The 16340-nt window shown below is 50.6% G+C and overlaps 1 protein-coding gene across 4 annotated transcripts in view; it reads right to left on the reverse strand.

Annotated features, from left to right (window-relative positions):
- TTC39A (tetratricopeptide repeat domain 39A) overlaps positions 1 to 16340 on the reverse strand; it is a 54874-nt gene that overhangs the window by 30172 nt on the left and 8362 nt on the right. The window contains exons 1-3 of one of the 4 annotated variants that reach the window (XM_042247870.2): positions 14403 to 14524; positions 12711 to 12796; positions 6724 to 6828 (exon numbers count right to left, since the gene is read on the reverse strand). In XM_042247870.2, the coding sequence (XP_042103804.1) occupies positions 6724 to 6828; positions 12711 to 12787 (182 nt within the window). In that variant the 5' untranslated portion in view covers positions 12788 to 12796; positions 14403 to 14524. Of the gene's footprint in view, positions 1 to 6723; positions 6829 to 12710; positions 12797 to 14097; positions 14286 to 14402; positions 14525 to 16340 lie in introns of those variants that run through there. The other 3 variants (XM_027969966.3, XM_042247877.2, XM_027969961.3) reach the window with 3 other exon arrangements.

The following is a 16340-nucleotide window of genomic DNA, read 5'->3' on the forward strand; positions in this document are numbered from 1 at the left end:
ACGCCAACAGACACTCAGCTCTCTCCCAGATGGTGGGCATCTCAAGAACAGGGCTGTGTGTTTATCTCTGTCTTAGCACCCATGTGACAGTGCAAGCTGGGCTCAGGAAGCCTCCCCCTCCTCTCTCCCTGCTCCTCCATGGTCCCAGACCTCTCATCTAAAGGCTGTTGGAGAGAGAGGGACGGCATTTAGTCTAACACACAGAGAGCAACAGGCAAGGAAGGATGGGACCCGGCCCTTCCCTGTACCTGGGAAGTCACAACACATCTGGGCCTTGATTTATGGTTCTGCAAAACGGGGACAATAACGCTGGTCCACCAGAGTCCCCATGAGACTGGCCAGGGAGTGCTCTAGCCTCGCACAGAGTAGACGCTGCAGCAGTCTTCACTCCCTTCCCTACACTCCCTTGTTAATTATTTTCCAAACTCCTCAGTGCCAGGCTTATGCTGGGAACTTCACAGGAGGCAGAGATGACTAAGGTTTATAGGCTGTTTATAGACTGTTACAGAGTATACGACTTCACACATTTTCCTGCCTTTCTCATTCATAAAACACCTCTGTAAATTAAGTTGCTTTTCTACTTCTGGGTGATTCTCAGGTGATATTATCCTCAGAAGTCAAAGGTTTATGAAGAGAACCAATCCTAGTAGCTGTCAGGACACCTCCCAGGTCTTTGCTAGAACCGCTTGTTGGAGGGCAGTGGCGTGTGGAAAGGAAGTCACAGCCTATCGTGGGGACAGAACTCAAGCTCCAGAATATCTCAGACAGAGGCACTAGTTACCAGCTGTGTGATCCTGGTGAGTTCTATAGGCATCTCTGAGCTTCAGGTTTCTCCTCTGTAAAATTGACACAATAATTCTCTCCCAGGACTTTTGGGTATCCAGTCCGGGGCCACAATGCCGATGCTCAATAAATATAAGTCTAAGTCCCTCTGGGTCCTGCCAGGGTCAAGGGTCATTGCCCTGCATAAAAGCTTTCTCCTTTAGGAAGGGTTTCCCTGGCAGCACAAAGACCCACATCCCAGATAAATCCCTTCCTCAGGCCTGTCTAACTCTCATCCTCCTTACCCTCAGGTCCCAGGCCCAGGACTCAGCTCCACTTGCCCAGCCCAGAAGGAGGGACCCTGCCTGGGCAGCTGGCAGGCAAAGTGGAATTTCAAGTCTGTAGTCTGGACTGGGATTCAGGGCACAGAGGTATAACACAGCCCCCCAAGACCTCAGGCACCCCAAGTTTAGTTTGCATTCCACAAAGTTCTTATCTGTGCCTGTGGTGACTGGACCACTGGAAGCAATGATCCCCTTCCCTGTGAGCCAGACCCAGCTCTAGGACACAATGCCCCCGGGGTCTCTGCCAGGCCTAGACCAGCTGTCGAGAGAAGGAGAGCACTGAAGATCCATCGGAAGAGCTGTATGTTGGGATCGGGGACTCCTCGGCCACCTGGAGGTCCACTAAGCCCAGTGGCCTCCAGCCCTTCCCACCTCCTGCCAGTAGCCATGACTTGGGCCCTTGCCAGCTACTTGTTAGCCATCTTTGTCCTCACCATCAGGCTGATTCTGATCCCACCCCTACTGCTCTTTCTGGGGACCTCCCTGCAGTCCCAGTCTAAACCCTGACTTCCAGAGGACCTCTCTGGATGAGGCTGTTCTAGGCTGGAAGGCAGACAGAGCCCCCCACCTCCAAGCCACTCTCATTCATCCTCATGGAAGCCCCCCAGCGCCTCTCAGACCCACCTTGCTGCCCTTCTCTCCAGCTCACTCACCTCCAGGGGCAGTTGTATCCCCAGTCCACCTCCCATCACTCAGCCCTCATCCTTCTGGGACCTACTCCAGCTCTCCCCACCCCTGCCAGGCTGAGTGTCTGTTCTTCAAATACACTAGGCCCTCGTTCTCTGCCTGGCCTTTGCACAGGCTGTTTCTCTGCCTGGAAATGCTCTCTCTTATCTAGCTGACTCCTCATCCAGCCTATCTCAGTTTAAATGTCACTTCCTCCAGGAAGACTTCCAGGGCTGGCTTCACGGGTATGCCATCTGTGCAGTCACACAGGGGTCCATGCTTGGTTTAATGCTCTGCTGTCATTGTTTTGAAATCCTTAATAATTTTTGAACAAAGGATTCTACATTTGCATGTTGCAATGCACCCTGGAAGTTACGGGGCTGGGCCTAAAGCCTTCCTGACCAGCCCCTTCCCACATGAGTTGGGGTCCTCGTATAACTCTCAGCACCACCCTTTGCTGGTTCCCTGAGGAGTGCTGAGAGCAGCCCATACCTTGTTCAGTCCTGTGGCCCCAGCACCCCACCTGCTGCCATGCACACGAGGTTACTCACAAGGCGCTGCCAAGTGAAATGGTCATGGGTGCCCAACTGCCGCATCCTGACCTCATCATCAACCCACAGAACAGCTCTGCTTCTGGAGGCCTGCATGACACACTCACCCTCCCAACCATAGGCTCTCCACCTCTGCGCTCTCTCATCACTCCCACTGCCCGATCCTCCAGCCCGTCCTGTCTTCCTGACCCTTCAAGCCTCCTCATGTCACCCACTCTCTTGTCAAAACCCTCACTGCTGAGCCTTCCAGCCCCCTGCAGCACTGGTTAGGAGCCTGGGCCCAGAAAACAAGAAACCGCCTACTCTCTCCACAGCACTGCCACCTCGCAATAAGGGAGGAAGCCGCCACTACACAGACAGGTGCATCCTGAGCGGGATCACCAACCTCAGCCCATCACACTGGTCATCAACTTTTCCTCAATCCCTGTCACCCCCTACCCACCCCACCACCAGCCTGGGCCCTTACTCTCAGCAGGGGACTTGGCTTCCTCTTTCAAAGGAATCCTAGGGGACTCCTCTGGTGGTCCAGGTGATAGGAATCCGCCTTGCAAGGCAGAGGACGTGGGTTCAATCTCTGGCCGGCAACCGCAATGCCATGGAGCCACTAAGCCTGGGTGCTGCAACTGCTGAAGCTCCTGCACCACAACTAGGGAGTCCTCAAGCTGTGACAAAAGATCCCATGTGCTGCAACCAAGATCCGACGTAAACATTCAAGAAAAGGAATCCCAGGACAGTGCACACCCCTGGTTCTACCTCCTTCCCTCCCACCAGGAAGAGGAGGCAGGCATGAGGCCTCTGTGCCAGATACACTCCTCCACCTGCTTGAGATCCAAGACAGCCTGGAGGCAGAGTGTGGCTTGTGGAGCTGAGCGGGGCTGGATTTCAACCGTGGTTCTGCTCGGTATCAGCCATGACCAATTTTTCCATCAAATGAGTGGAGTAGTGACCATGTTCCAGAGACAGTGCTCAGGGGTAGGCATGGAGTGAAGTAACATAAACTAGAAGCTACTCAAAGACGGGACAAAGGGAAAGCAAAAACTGGGGGGGGGGGGGGAAGTGGGGAGCCTGGTGAGCCCAGTTACTCCCCGAGGGCAAAGTACGGCTAATAGTAAGTGAGACACTGTGCGTACAATAGGAACAGTGAATGAAACTGACCCCCAGCGTCTTTCACAGCTTCAGTGGCTATGCCTGGGCAGGGGAGGTCATGTTATAGCAAGAATTATTTTCTCTAGACCAGTGGTTCTTCACAGTGATAGAGAAAGATATTTCCTGTGCCTCCCCACACCTCCCTTCTGGAAAGATTATTTGGTTGTCACAAGAAGGGGTGGGGTGTATGCTAATGACGAGCACTGTTTGGTGGAGGGGGAGGCTCTTAAATGCAGAAAGAAAGGAAAGACCCTTTTTTAGAATGGGGCAAGTGCTGAGATAAATAGAGGCTACAGCGTCTCCTGAATGAGGTGAAGGTGGCCTCGCAGGAAGACTGTTCTCTCTGTGCTGCCTCTAGGGGCCTGAATCCAGGACTCCCCAGGAAAGTACCCTCCTGAGGTGAGAGCGGGCGAGGCAGCCCCTCAAGGAGGAGGGGGCTTCGGCGGGGAGGAGGGCTTTGAGGGGTGAAGTGGCAGAGAGAAGCTGCTTAGGGACAGGTAGTGACCAGGAGGGAAGGGGAGCCAAGGAGCCTTCCAGAAGTACTGGAAGGTACTCAGAGATGGGGCAGGATGGAGCCTGGCCTGCCTCAGACGGTGGCCACACTCTTGAGCAGAACTGGTCCTGCCCCACCTCAAGCCAGACCCTCTCAGAGGGTGGGCTGAGGTGTGAGGGCTGCTACCACACGGAGCGCTGTACGACTCATGCCCACCAAGGCCTGGAACTGCCCCCTCAGAGGCTGGGCCGCTGACCCCAGACAGGAGAGCGATGGGTCAGTCAGGTCCAGAGAAACTGAACAGGACTGGCTTGAGGAAAGCAGCAGCCCTGCCCCAGCACTCGCTCTCCCGGGGGAGCTGGCGGGGAGGGCAGTTCTGGGGGAGCCAGCTGTGGCAGAGGACAACCCAGAGCTGAAAAGAGGGGATTAGGCCAGCAGGCGGCAGACGTGATTAGACCCCACCCCGACCCCATCTCAACCCCCGGACCCAGGCTGCCAGGGCTCTCTGCCCACATAGAGGAAGGTAGTGGGGTGTGTGTGCGTGTGGAGGGGGGCTCTTCAGGGTTCTTTTCCTGAAATCCTAACATCTAGGGCCCGCTCTCTGCCAGCTCATCCAAAAGCTGATCCCACCAATCACAAGGCTACTTGGACCAGACCCTCCCATTGGATTTTGAGTGAACTTGCTCTTAAATATCACCAGACAGACAGCCAGGGACCATGGGTGTCTCAGGAAAGCCCCTCCCCACCACAGGGAGAGGATTCTCCCTCTTAAAGAAAAAAGAAACACTGAGAAAGCCAAGATTGTGTGGGAAAAAAATAAAATATTTTTAAAAGAGATAATCATTCTGTGATAATAATAACAGCAATAAATACTCATTAGAATGCTTACTACATGCCAGGCCCCATCCTCAGGACACTCATATTTTAAATATAGATATAAAGAACACAGTGCACCCATAAACCAAAAATAAGATGTTTTAGGGAAAAAAGAACATTCAGAAAACATTGAGGAGTACTAGGGAATTAATCATATGATTACACACAAAAAAGAAAAGTCAGTGGATTTAATGATAAGGTTAAGGAACTTTCCTAAAAATCAGGGAGAAAAAAGATAAAGAAATGCAGGGGGGAGGGTACAGATAAATCGCTCAGAAGAGGACTGGACCAGGAAGCCTAGTGGCTGACGTAAAGTCCAGGAAAGAGAAACAGAATATGGAAGGATCATACAAGAGAATTTCCTAGAACTGAGTTTTCAAATTAAAAAATACTAATTAAACAGACGTACACTCCAGCACATCATTGCAAAATTTCAGATTTGCAGGAATAAGAGAGAAGATCCTAAACATGTCTGGAGAAGGAAAAAAGATCCCATGTCATGAAAGAAGAATTAGGATTCTCCTGGCTACAGTACCTGCCAGGAAACAGGGCAGAAAACAATGCCTTCAAAATTCTGAGCAGGAAAGCTTATATTCATGCAACTCTCTCTTAGGAAACTTCTAGAGGATGCGCTGTAACCAAAGGAGGGAGGATATGGACGTGAGAGAAAAAGTCAGGCCAAGCAAACTGGAGAGAAGTAAAGGGGATTCCGGGAGCCAGCTGGAAGGTGGCCAGTAATCAGGCCTGTCCTCCAGGGAACAGGTTTCCAGAAAAAGGAGGGACTGAGAGGGTTTCCCTGTTATATGTGAGTATTTAGAGAAAACCTCATGACTTCATGGAGTGGCTATAAAGAGCCCAGGATAAACATATAGCAAATTAGGCAAATGAAAAAAACAAGACAATTATCAACTACAAAAAGAAAATATAATCTTACAAGGTAAGGCTTATCTTTGTGATGAGCATAATTATAATAATTACATAGTTATAATAATGAAAACACTGATTACTAATTTAGCCAGATATTGTGATATAATAATAGGCGGAGGAGGAAGGAAGGAAGGTAGGGCAGGGGTTTAAGAAAGCTAAATTCTTGTCAACCATTTGTTGTTTAGTTGCTAAGTCATATCTGATTCTTTTGCAGCCCCGTGGACTGTAGCCCGCTAGGCTCCTCTGTCCATGGGTTTTCCCAGACAAGAATACTGGAACGGATTGCCATTTCCTTCTCCAGGGGATCTTCCCGACCCAGCGAACGAACACATGTCTCCTGCTTTCCAGAGGGGTTCTTTGCCACTGAGCCACCTGGGAAGCCCTTGCAACCATTAGATGATTTGTAAAAGTAAAAAGTAACAGGAGTGAATTTTATGGTATGTGAATTATATCTCAACTTTATTTCAGTTTTTAAAAAACTGAAAAAAGAGGTAAGTAAGGACAGAGCAGTCCAAGTGTATTATTTAGAAGAAATGGCTAAACTACTAACTGTCATTATTTGCCCTAAAGGCTTCAGTGAAAGCAATTCAAGTCTTTAGTACTCTGGAGGAAAATAACTAAAAGGGGCTGTTTTGGAGCTGGATTCTGTGGGACCAAGAAATCAAAGTGGAAGAAGCCGCAAGAACCTGAGGAGAAGGAAGTCACGGTGACCTTGAGGAGGGCTTGGCTGTTCATGGCTGTGGAATGGGGATCCTGAGCCATTTTTATGGAATTCTCAGAGGTCAGAGTGACCCAGAAGGCTGAAGACATTTAGGTACACCGGATTCCTCTCACGTAAGACTTCTGGTTCTCCATCTAACACCCCCATCCCTACACTCACATATGTGCACACATGCACACACACACACACACACACACACACACACATCATCCACCCCAATCTGGGCTTAAGCCTCACCTGGGCTTGAGGTAGTTGAGTGCTTCTGAGAACTGGTTGGTGAGGAAGAGGTCAAGGGCGGTCATGCACTGGTCCAGGGCCTCATGGAGGCTGCTCACAGGAGTCCTGGTGGGAGAGACACAAGCATGACCCCGAAGCTCTCAACAGAGCCTCGGTCAAGAGGCTCAACTGTCCTGGCTGAAACAGAGCCTCCCAGCACCCATTTGACCTGCCTGGTGATCCTCGGATGCGTCATGAGCTCCTCCAGGCTGCCCCCTCTGTACTAGGACACAGGACAATCTGAACCTACCTCTGAGTATTCCTAAAGGTAGGAGAGGGGAGTGGAAGGGGAATGTCATCTGAGACCCAGTGGGGGAATTGGGAAGGGGATGAGGATAGTGTTGGGGGTTGGTGCAAGGAAGCCTCAAGAATAAGTTTATCTTACCTTCCATGCCCCTTTTGACCCATTAGACTTTTCTGCCCCCACTTAGGGGGGACAGCCCACCCACTAAGTCCCACTTCAGTCCTTTTCTTCCTCCTTCTTCTCTAGGCCTTCTCCTGGCCTCCTCTGGCCTGCTCTTTAGAACCCCAGAGGCCCTGTCACAATGGGTTGGAATGGGCAGCCACCCTGTCAGAGCTGCCCAGGGGGCCTTACATTCCAGAGCCACCTTAGCCAATAGCATCTCCAGTATTCCTGGCCTCCTTCCAGTCCTTACACCTCTTTTTAAAATATATTTGTTTTCATTTGGCTGCACAGGTCTTATTCGCAGTTTGAGGATCTTCAGTCTTTGTTGTGGAATGCGAGGTCTTTGGCTGTGGCATGCAAGCTGTTAGTCGTGGCATGTGGGATCTAGTTCCCTGACCAGGGGTTGAACCCCAGCCCTCTGCATTGGGAGCACAGAGTCTTAACCACTATACCTCTTTATAGCTCTTATCACTCTGTGACCCTTTTTTTTTTTAACTTATTTTTGGGTTTATTATCTGTCTCCCTCCACTAAAATATAAGCTTCCTGAGGGCAGGAATCTTCATTTTGTTCACTACTGTATCACCAGCATCTAGTATCTGGTACAAAATGGGCTTTTGATAAATATAGGTTGTCAGTAAACGAATGAATGAACAAACAAATGAATGAATGAATAAATGAAGAGCCCTGGGTTCTGAGAGCAAATTCCTTATCTTTCTGAACCTGTTTCCATCTAAAAGATGAGAGATGATCCCCAAAGTCCTGATTTCTTGTGAATGTTTCTTCTCAAGGGGTCTCTTTTACGTAGCTGCTAAGTCACTTCAGTCGTGTTTGACTCTGTGCGACCTCATAGACGGCAGCCCACCAGGCTCCCCTATCCCTGGGATTCTCCAGGCAAGAACACTGAAGTGGGTTGCCATTTCCTTCTCCAATGCATGAAAGTAAAAAGTGAAAGTGAAGTCACTCAGTCACATCCAACTCTTAGCGACCCCATGGACTGCAGCCTATCAGGCTCCTTGGTCCATGGGATTTTCCAGGCAAGAGTACTGGAGTGGGGTGCCATTGCCTTCTCCATCTCTTTTACGTAGAGAAGATTCCAAAAAGAGTCTTGACGATCTTACTGCAAAACGATCCTTAAAAGTTAAAGTTCCTTCTCTACCAGATAAAGTCCTACACCTATCTTAAGGCCCAGCTGTAAGGACTCTGTGATGCATCGGCAGAACCTCCCAGGCAAAATGAAGTATGTTTTTTGGTCAAAACTGTTTCTTCTCCCAAATTTGTTCTCCAGATTTCTCATCTCAATTAACAATACCCCTCTATCAAGTTTCCCAAGCCAGAAATATTAGTAGTCATCCTTGATACATCCTCCCGCTGGCCTCCGTCATCTGCTCCATCAGTAAGCCCTATCAGTTCTACTTCCTGAAAATCTCTTAATCCACCTCCTTCTATACCCAGTGGCCTCCAGTCCAGGCCATTACCATCTCTACTAGGTCTGATGGGAGACTCCACCTTCTACTCCTGTCCATTCCTAACTCTTCTCTCTGTTACCTCATTTTATTCTGTGCTTCATTTCTCTTCATTCTCTTCTTGGCCATCTCTTTCACTCACTCTAGATTTGGAGTAATTTCTTTATATCTTTCATTTCACTAATTCTCTTTAAGTATGTCTCATCTGCTGCTTATCCTGTCCACTGAGTTTTTTTAATTTCAATGATTTTATTTTTCATCTTCATAAATTCTACTTGGTTCTTTTTCAAATCTGCTTAGTCATTTTTGGCAGTATTTTGTTCTCTGCTTATTGTTGCAAGTTCATCTTTGATTTCTTTCCACATTTTAAACACAATCACAGTCTCTCATCACTCTAGGATCGTAGACTCTATTTTTTTTTTTTTTTTTTTACTTTACCATACTGTATTGGTTTTGCCATACATTGATATGAAGCCACCACAGGTGTACATGAGTTCCCAACCCTGACCCCCTCCCACCACCCTCCCTAGATCGTAGACTCTTAATTCTGCTATTTCTCGCTTCTGGTATCTATTGCTCACAGCGCCTCGTTTCCTTGTATGTTTCATAATTTTACCACAAACTCCTATCTGACTGATCCCAAAGGGATTTTGAAATGAGAACCCACTTCTTCAGAGAGCATTTTCATTCACTTCAGCCAAGTTCCCTGTGGTGCTACCACCCTAAGACTACTTATGTTACTTTTTTGGTTTAGCATTTTCAGGACCACAGAGGTAATGTATATTCAAACCTGAAATTTGTGTGAGAGCTGACTGGTATGTATAAGTTTCTAGGGAGCCCCTTGGTCCCCACCAGAACTGTGGTCTCCCTTTGTGGTGTGTGGGTATTTTTTTCCTAGTCAGTATCCTTACGTGCTGAAGACACCCTTGAGGGTGGCACATTCATGTAGTGGTGGGGTGGTAGGGAGGATAAGTTCCAACCCCTCACACTGTTGGGTAGCCCCAAGTCCTTATTTCCCATTCCTGGTTCTTATTGTTTAGTTACTACGTCATGTCTGACGCTTCTGCCACCCTATAGACTGGAGCCCACCAGGCTCCTTTGTCCATGGGATTTCTCAGGCAAGAAAACTAGAGTGGGTTGCCATTTCCTTCTTCAGGGGATCTTACCGACCCGGGATCAAACCTTCATTTCCTCTTCTCCTGCACTGGCAAGTGGATTCTTTTACCACTGAGCTCCCAGGGAAGTCCATTCCTTAAGTGTCCTTAAAACTCAAGATTCTAGGTTTCTGTAGCTTGTAAATACCTCCAGGTTGCTGTGGCTTCATCTTATTTACCAGCCTGATTTCAGCTCCCTTGGCTGGAGGGATTTGTTACTTCAGCAGACTCTCAGGAATGTATGGTAAAGGATAAATGTAATAGCCAAAGGCATCTTTTTAAAACCCAAATCTGACCATGTCATTTCCAGACTTGAAAGCCTTTACTGTCTTCACCTTTAGGATAAAGCCAAAAAGACCCCACTTCATGAGGTGGGGACGGTGTCTTCCTTTGCACCCAAGGATTAGCCTAATGAGTGGGGTTCAGTCCATTCATCTCTGCTAGTGAATCAGTGAAAAGGCTATGAGTACCCACTGCCCCAGGCACTTAACTGCTGTCCTCTCCTTGAGCGCTCACAAAGCTTTGTGAAGTGGAATTATTATTCCACTTCAGAAGAGAGACTAAGGCACAGAGAGAGGTGACCTGGCCAAGGTCACATGTCCGAGCATGGGTTCTAACCCAAGTTTCTGCCTAAGCCAGTGCCCACCAGCTCAGCCCCAGGAAATCAAGTCCATTGTCCTGGCTTCTGTCCATCTCTAAACAATTTCAGAGACAAGAGCCTACCTTCCCTTTCTGTGCACACCCCACTCCTACTCCCGCATCAAGAAAGAGGTTCTGCTTCCTCAGTCTACCTGGAGAGAAAGATGCACAGACAGAAACACAGAGGCACATATTCCCTTCTCTGGCAGCCTCAGCACCCTTCCCCTTAACTGTGGTGAGGCGGGTCTGCGGTGACCTCTCCAGACCTGGGGCTAGACCCTGGGGAAAAGAGACTGGACCCAGGCCTGGGCCTGCCCTGAGGGCTACACGAGGCAGAGGCATTGACAACCAGAGTCATCAGGGCTGCGCTCATGGGCATCACTGGGGGCTGACGAGACCAAGAAGTGAGCGTGGGGCAATCAAGGAAGTTTTCTGGGTATGATGGCCCTGAAGTGAGGACTAGATGGATAAAGCAGTCCCTGAAGGGGAACAGAGTGTGAGCAAAGGGCTGGAGGCATGGCACCATAGTGAGGAGGGGGCGCCAGCTACCATGGGGCAAGCATGGAAGACAGGCTTGGCAAGGCCTATAAGTGAAGGAGTGAGGTGGGGGCATCCCAGCTGGTTGGGAAGCTGAGGTGGGCTGGAGACATCAGCCTCACTGGACTTAATAATAGCACTAACAAATACCCATCACCGTCAGGAGAATATCACTTCAAGTTATCTAAATTGATGCCTGCATTATTTCACTCAATCCTCCTACCAGCTCAAAGAGCCAGAAGTTCTTATCTGCATTTGACAGATAAGGAAGTGAAGACAGTAAAAAGAGGAACCTGGTTTCCTGCTCCCAGGAACCTGGGAGAAGACAGAAATACTTTCTGCAAAAGCAACCTGCCAAACCTTTCCCTTCCCCTGGCTGTGACTGAGGTCCCCACTTCTCTGTAGGCTGTTCCATGTCTTTAAGGCCTTCCTGCTCTAAGCTCCCTGCTGGGGCCCAGGCCAAAATATTCCTGGGATCCCAAGTAGTGATGGTGGCCTCTTCTTCTGTGCTGCAGGTGGGGGTGGGTGGGCAGGGATGTTGAGCTGGATAGAGGGTGGGGAATGGCTAGTGACAATGAACAGCAGGATCTTTAGCATAGGGGGAGGGGGCTTGAAGTCAAAGTGAGAAGAGAGCTGAAGGGTGGGAGGGGGTGTCAAGCCTGGAGCCATCCCACTCGCCCCTTCCTTCCCACCCCTCCACTTCAGTCTGCCTGGAAATCACTACCTTAGTGTGTGATGGGCAGAGCTGGGGCACCCTCGTACCTTCTGGAAACAGAAAACCCTCCTACCCAGCCCTCAGTCAGGGTGAGGTGGGTGGGGCAGTGGAGGCAGGGCAAGGTGGTCACTCAGAGCAGACAGGAGTCAGAGCTGGCCTCTACTTCCTGCTCCAGCATTCACGGGGAACTGGCTCAGGGGAACCCATCTATAGGGGACCTGTCGCTTCCACAATGACCTTTCTAAACTGCAAATATGATTGGGACTCTGCTTCTAGAGTCACCCTTAGCTATGCATAAAGCCAGTACCACATGGCAGGGAGTGTGGCCTAGGTGGTGCGGAGTTTTGAAATCAGACAACCCTGGACTATAGATGCAGCTTAGCAATCACTTGTTGGAAAAACTTGGGAAAGTTCTTTAACCTCTATGAGCCTCAGTTTCCTCATCAATAAAATGGGAATGACAGTATCTACCTCCCAGTGTTGCTGCTAAGAATGACTGAGACAGTGTAAAGGACAATAAAAAGTACTCACGAAATGTTAGCAATTTTTTCCCCTAAGATGTTTCCATCATTTCTTTTACAGAACAGCACCACTTTTATAATGAAACTAAGTAACTTTAAAAATTGAATGCACATGTCCTACTACTCAGCAATTCCACTCCTACCTGGGAACCTGGAAGGACACTCATACATGTGCAAGACAATCATTTGAGAATATTGTTTGAAAAACAAGATCCTGGGAACCATCTCAGGTTCAGGTGGACCTTCTTTCCACCTCAGGAAGGCTGGATAAATAAATAAATAACAGTCTCTACATCAGGTGGCATACCACACATTGGAAGGCAAGTGCAGACCAGGGTTTCAAGGATCAAGAGACCTTTATCTCAGAAACCTGAAGCTGAATGAGTAAAAGCAAGTTGTAGAATGATTTATGCTGTATGACTCCATTTACAGAAACAGTTTAAAGAACTACATAATTTTTAGGCTTAAACATACTCAGTAAAAGAATAAAAACAGACAGAAAAATGACAAACCAAAATTCAGGATGGTGACTGTCTCTGTAGAGGGAAGGGTAGGGGTGGTCCACAGGGGCTTTGATCATCTTTGCCATGGTTTATCTCTTGAAAAGAATAGGAAATAAATGGGGCACAATATTAACATCTGGAAAAGCTTGCTGGCAAGGGCATAGAGTTCATTTTATTATTGGCTATATTGTTCTGAAGGTTGAAAATGTTTCATAATTTTTGAAGTGATGGAGATTTAAATGTTAGTTTGTTCACCACTGACCATCACACACGGAGCTGGGCTCAGAGTAGGCTTGAGAATTTGCTGAGTGACTGAATGAGTGTCTATGGTAAAGGAACTGCTTTGCCGCTGCTCTGCTCAGACCCCACCAGAATGCTCTGGCTGGGACCAGATGGAACTTGAGGGCACGCAAACGGGCAGGTATGGTTTAGTAGGAGGATGACCTGCCAGTGCAGAAGGGCAGGCCCAAGGAGGGGTCAGAGGAGCCTAGAGTTGTAGAGGGGACTCAGGCAGGGATGTGAGGGTGCAAGGAAGAGGATGAATGAGGGTTCTAGTCTGAGGGTTCAGGATTCTTTGATAGGTGCCCTGCTCCACACCTGCCTTTTCTCCTAAAAATCATTTTTCTTGGCCCAGTGGGGGTGATGCTCAGGGCTAGGCAGACAGACTTAACTAGCTTCCAGATTTACAGAGACCAACCCAGAGAAGGAAGGGAGCAGCCAGCTCAGCCTCCCTGTATTTTCCAAAGGAGGGACCAGAAGTCTAGAGAGGATAAAGGACTTGGTCAAAGTCATACAAAACGTTGCCTGACTTACCAGGCAACCCTCCCCCAGGACAGGGAGTCCCCCACCCACCCAACTTCCAAGCCCTCAGTCTGGAACACACAAGGACCCTGTGGAGGCCTCCAGCTGACAGGCGGCACCAGCCTTGTCACCTCCCTATTCATGTGTTAGCCCTGAGGCCCTACGCAAATACTGTCCTGTTGGCCAGGCTCCAGGCAGAATGGCACCCCTCCCAGATCACCTGGGCCGGATCTCCACCCAACAAGTTCCTAGCAGCTCAGGCTCCCAGCCCCTACCAGAGGGGCCGACGAATGGCAAAGAGAGGCTCACTGCTGCGGGGCAGTGGAGGGTCCCACAGGTTCCTCAACAGGGTGCGGTGGCAATGAACACCAGTGCCACGTTGAAAGTGACAACGCCCACCTTTACTACCCCTGTTCCTGTTGTGCCCAGGGGGCCCGGCCGCTTCCTTGCTTAGCCTTTTAACTTCTTCGAATAGCCCTGAAGATGAAGTAGTGCCTGGCATCAGACACTGCTGGTTTCAAATCCCAGGCTCACTTCTCACCTCCTGGGAGACCTAAGACAAGTCATCTAAGAGCTACTGGCTGAGGTTCCTCACCTGTAATGGAGGTGATGACGGTGGGCTCAGGTGTAAACGCCAGCAGGGAGGGAGGAAGCTCTGACGTGGCTGTGGCCACAGCTTCCGACAAAGTTGGGACCCAGAGGGGAGTGACCGACCCAGGGTCCCCGGGGCCTCCACCTTCCCCGCCCAGCCCCCTTCCCGCTCGGAGGCAGGGGCTGGAAGCCGCAGTGCGGGCCGCTGGGGAGGCCGGGCCCGGCGCCGCCCCCCGGCCCCCGCCCCCCGCCCCCTGTCCCGACCCGGCCCGGCCAGGGGCCCCTCGGGCCGCCCCGCAGCGCACTTACCCCGCAGGTAGGGCGCCCGGGGCGCCGGCCGTGGTCATCGCCGAGGGGGGCGGGCAGCGTGCCCCCGCGGACGCCAGCCGCGGCCCAGGTGCTGCCGCCGGAACCCCGAGCGGGCGCTGTGCGGCCGAGCCGCGGACGCGGCGCCCGGGGAGGGGCGCGCCGGGGGCGGGGAAGGCGGCGGGGCCGGGCCGGGCCTCGGTCTGCCCACCCGTGCAGTGGGGCCAGGCCGCCGCCCGCCCGCGGCGGACCACAGACGCGGGCTCTGCAGCGGGCGCGGATGGGAGGGCTGCCTGGGGCCGGCGAAAGGCGCCCCCCACATCCCCCATCCCCGCTCTGACAGTGAGAACCGGGTCGCCCAAGGTCTGCCCTGCCCATGCCGGAGAACCCTTTGCGCTCAGCCCCCGGGAGGGCGGGCTCTTGCCTTCCTCACGGAGCCCCAGCAATCTGGGCCCAGAAAGTTCTCCTAGACCTGAGGTCCACCTCCCTGCCACTCTCCCATCCCCACGGGGCCCGCCTCTCAGCGCCCCTGACCTGAGCCCTTCACCATCCTACTGCATTGGTGGGGGGCAATCATGCAGAGAAAAGACCTGGATTTTAATCCCACCCACTTTCCCACAGCTTGGCTGTGCTTGCAGGAGACCAGAAGGCAGAAAATCATGCCGTTTAGCACTCACTGCCAGCCAGCAGTTCGCACTTGCCTCCCCAAAGAATCCTCATAACTGCCATTTTACAGATGGGGAAACTGAGGCACAGAGTTCATGTGACTTGCTCAAGGCCACTCACCTAAGAAATAGCAAATTGTGATTGGAACTCAACTCTCCTGACTCTACACACTCTTACCTTCTTGGCTCCCTCTCCCCTGATTCCCCAGGGCCTATGTGGGGTCACCCATAACACTTCAGACGCCTACTGTGTGCCCAGCCCTCAGGTATATGTCTAGGACCAGAGTTAAGTTAAAGTCGACCAGGCCTCCTGGCAGAAGAGCCACTGGCCCATAAAGAGTTAACCAGCGGCCACCTCCAGGCTCCAGATGCTCTTGATCATGACTCATCAGAGCACGTGGCTGCCATTAGAGCTGTCCCTTCACAAAGGCAGGGGACAGAGGGAGGAGGGGTTCCAGCACCCCTGCATCAGCCCTGAGCTCCAGGATGTCAGAAAAGGAAATAGGAGGAGCCTATAGAAGCAGCCATGTTAGAAAGAGGGCTTGGACTAGGTCCTGGAGGAGCCAGGCAGATTGGGCCCAGTGGCAGAGGGGAGAGGCTTTGGGGACAACTGTTTGAATCTAGGCAGGTTGCCTGGAAAGGTAGTGAGTTCTTATTCTGTCCATATGTAAGCAGGGGCCAGATGCTCACAAGCAAAGGCCATCACACCTCTGGGATTCTGACATAGGCATGGAAAAGCTATTTAACTGCGAGAAGCCGACTATGATAACATCCACCATCATCTTTAGAAGTCTGGGTAAGGAAGAATGCTACAGAAGCTGGAGGAGTCTGAGGCTTACTGGAGAAGGTGGACACAGAGTTGAGTTTTGAAGTTTATATTGTTTATACACAAGGAAGTTGTAGAAAGGATGTACCAGATGGGTACATGGATCAAAGAGCTTGGAAGTGGCAAAGGCACACTGATGACAGCTGGAGTTTGTGAAGCTGGTGAGAAGCCCAGCAATGTGTTAAAGAGGAGCCTGGGGGAGGAGGCTGGTGGAGGAGACCCAGATGGTGGTGGGGGGTGGGGAGTGTCTTGTCACATGCCATGCACTTTCAGGTCTCTAGGCATTGGCACATGCAGTTCCCTCTGCCTGGAACACACCTTCTTCCTTGTTATGTATTATTCATTTGTTTAACCAAGGGACAATCCAAAAACATATAATTGAAAGGCTTTTTTTAAAAAAAAGAATACAAATTTATCAATATATAATTTAGAGGGTCCTCCCAGAGCTTT

This window comes from Ovis aries, chromosome 1, assembly GCF_016772045.2.
Source record: "Ovis aries strain OAR_USU_Benz2616 breed Rambouillet chromosome 1, ARS-UI_Ramb_v3.0, whole genome shotgun sequence".
In the NCBI taxonomy this organism is placed as follows: domain Eukaryota; kingdom Metazoa; phylum Chordata; class Mammalia; order Artiodactyla; family Bovidae; genus Ovis; species Ovis aries.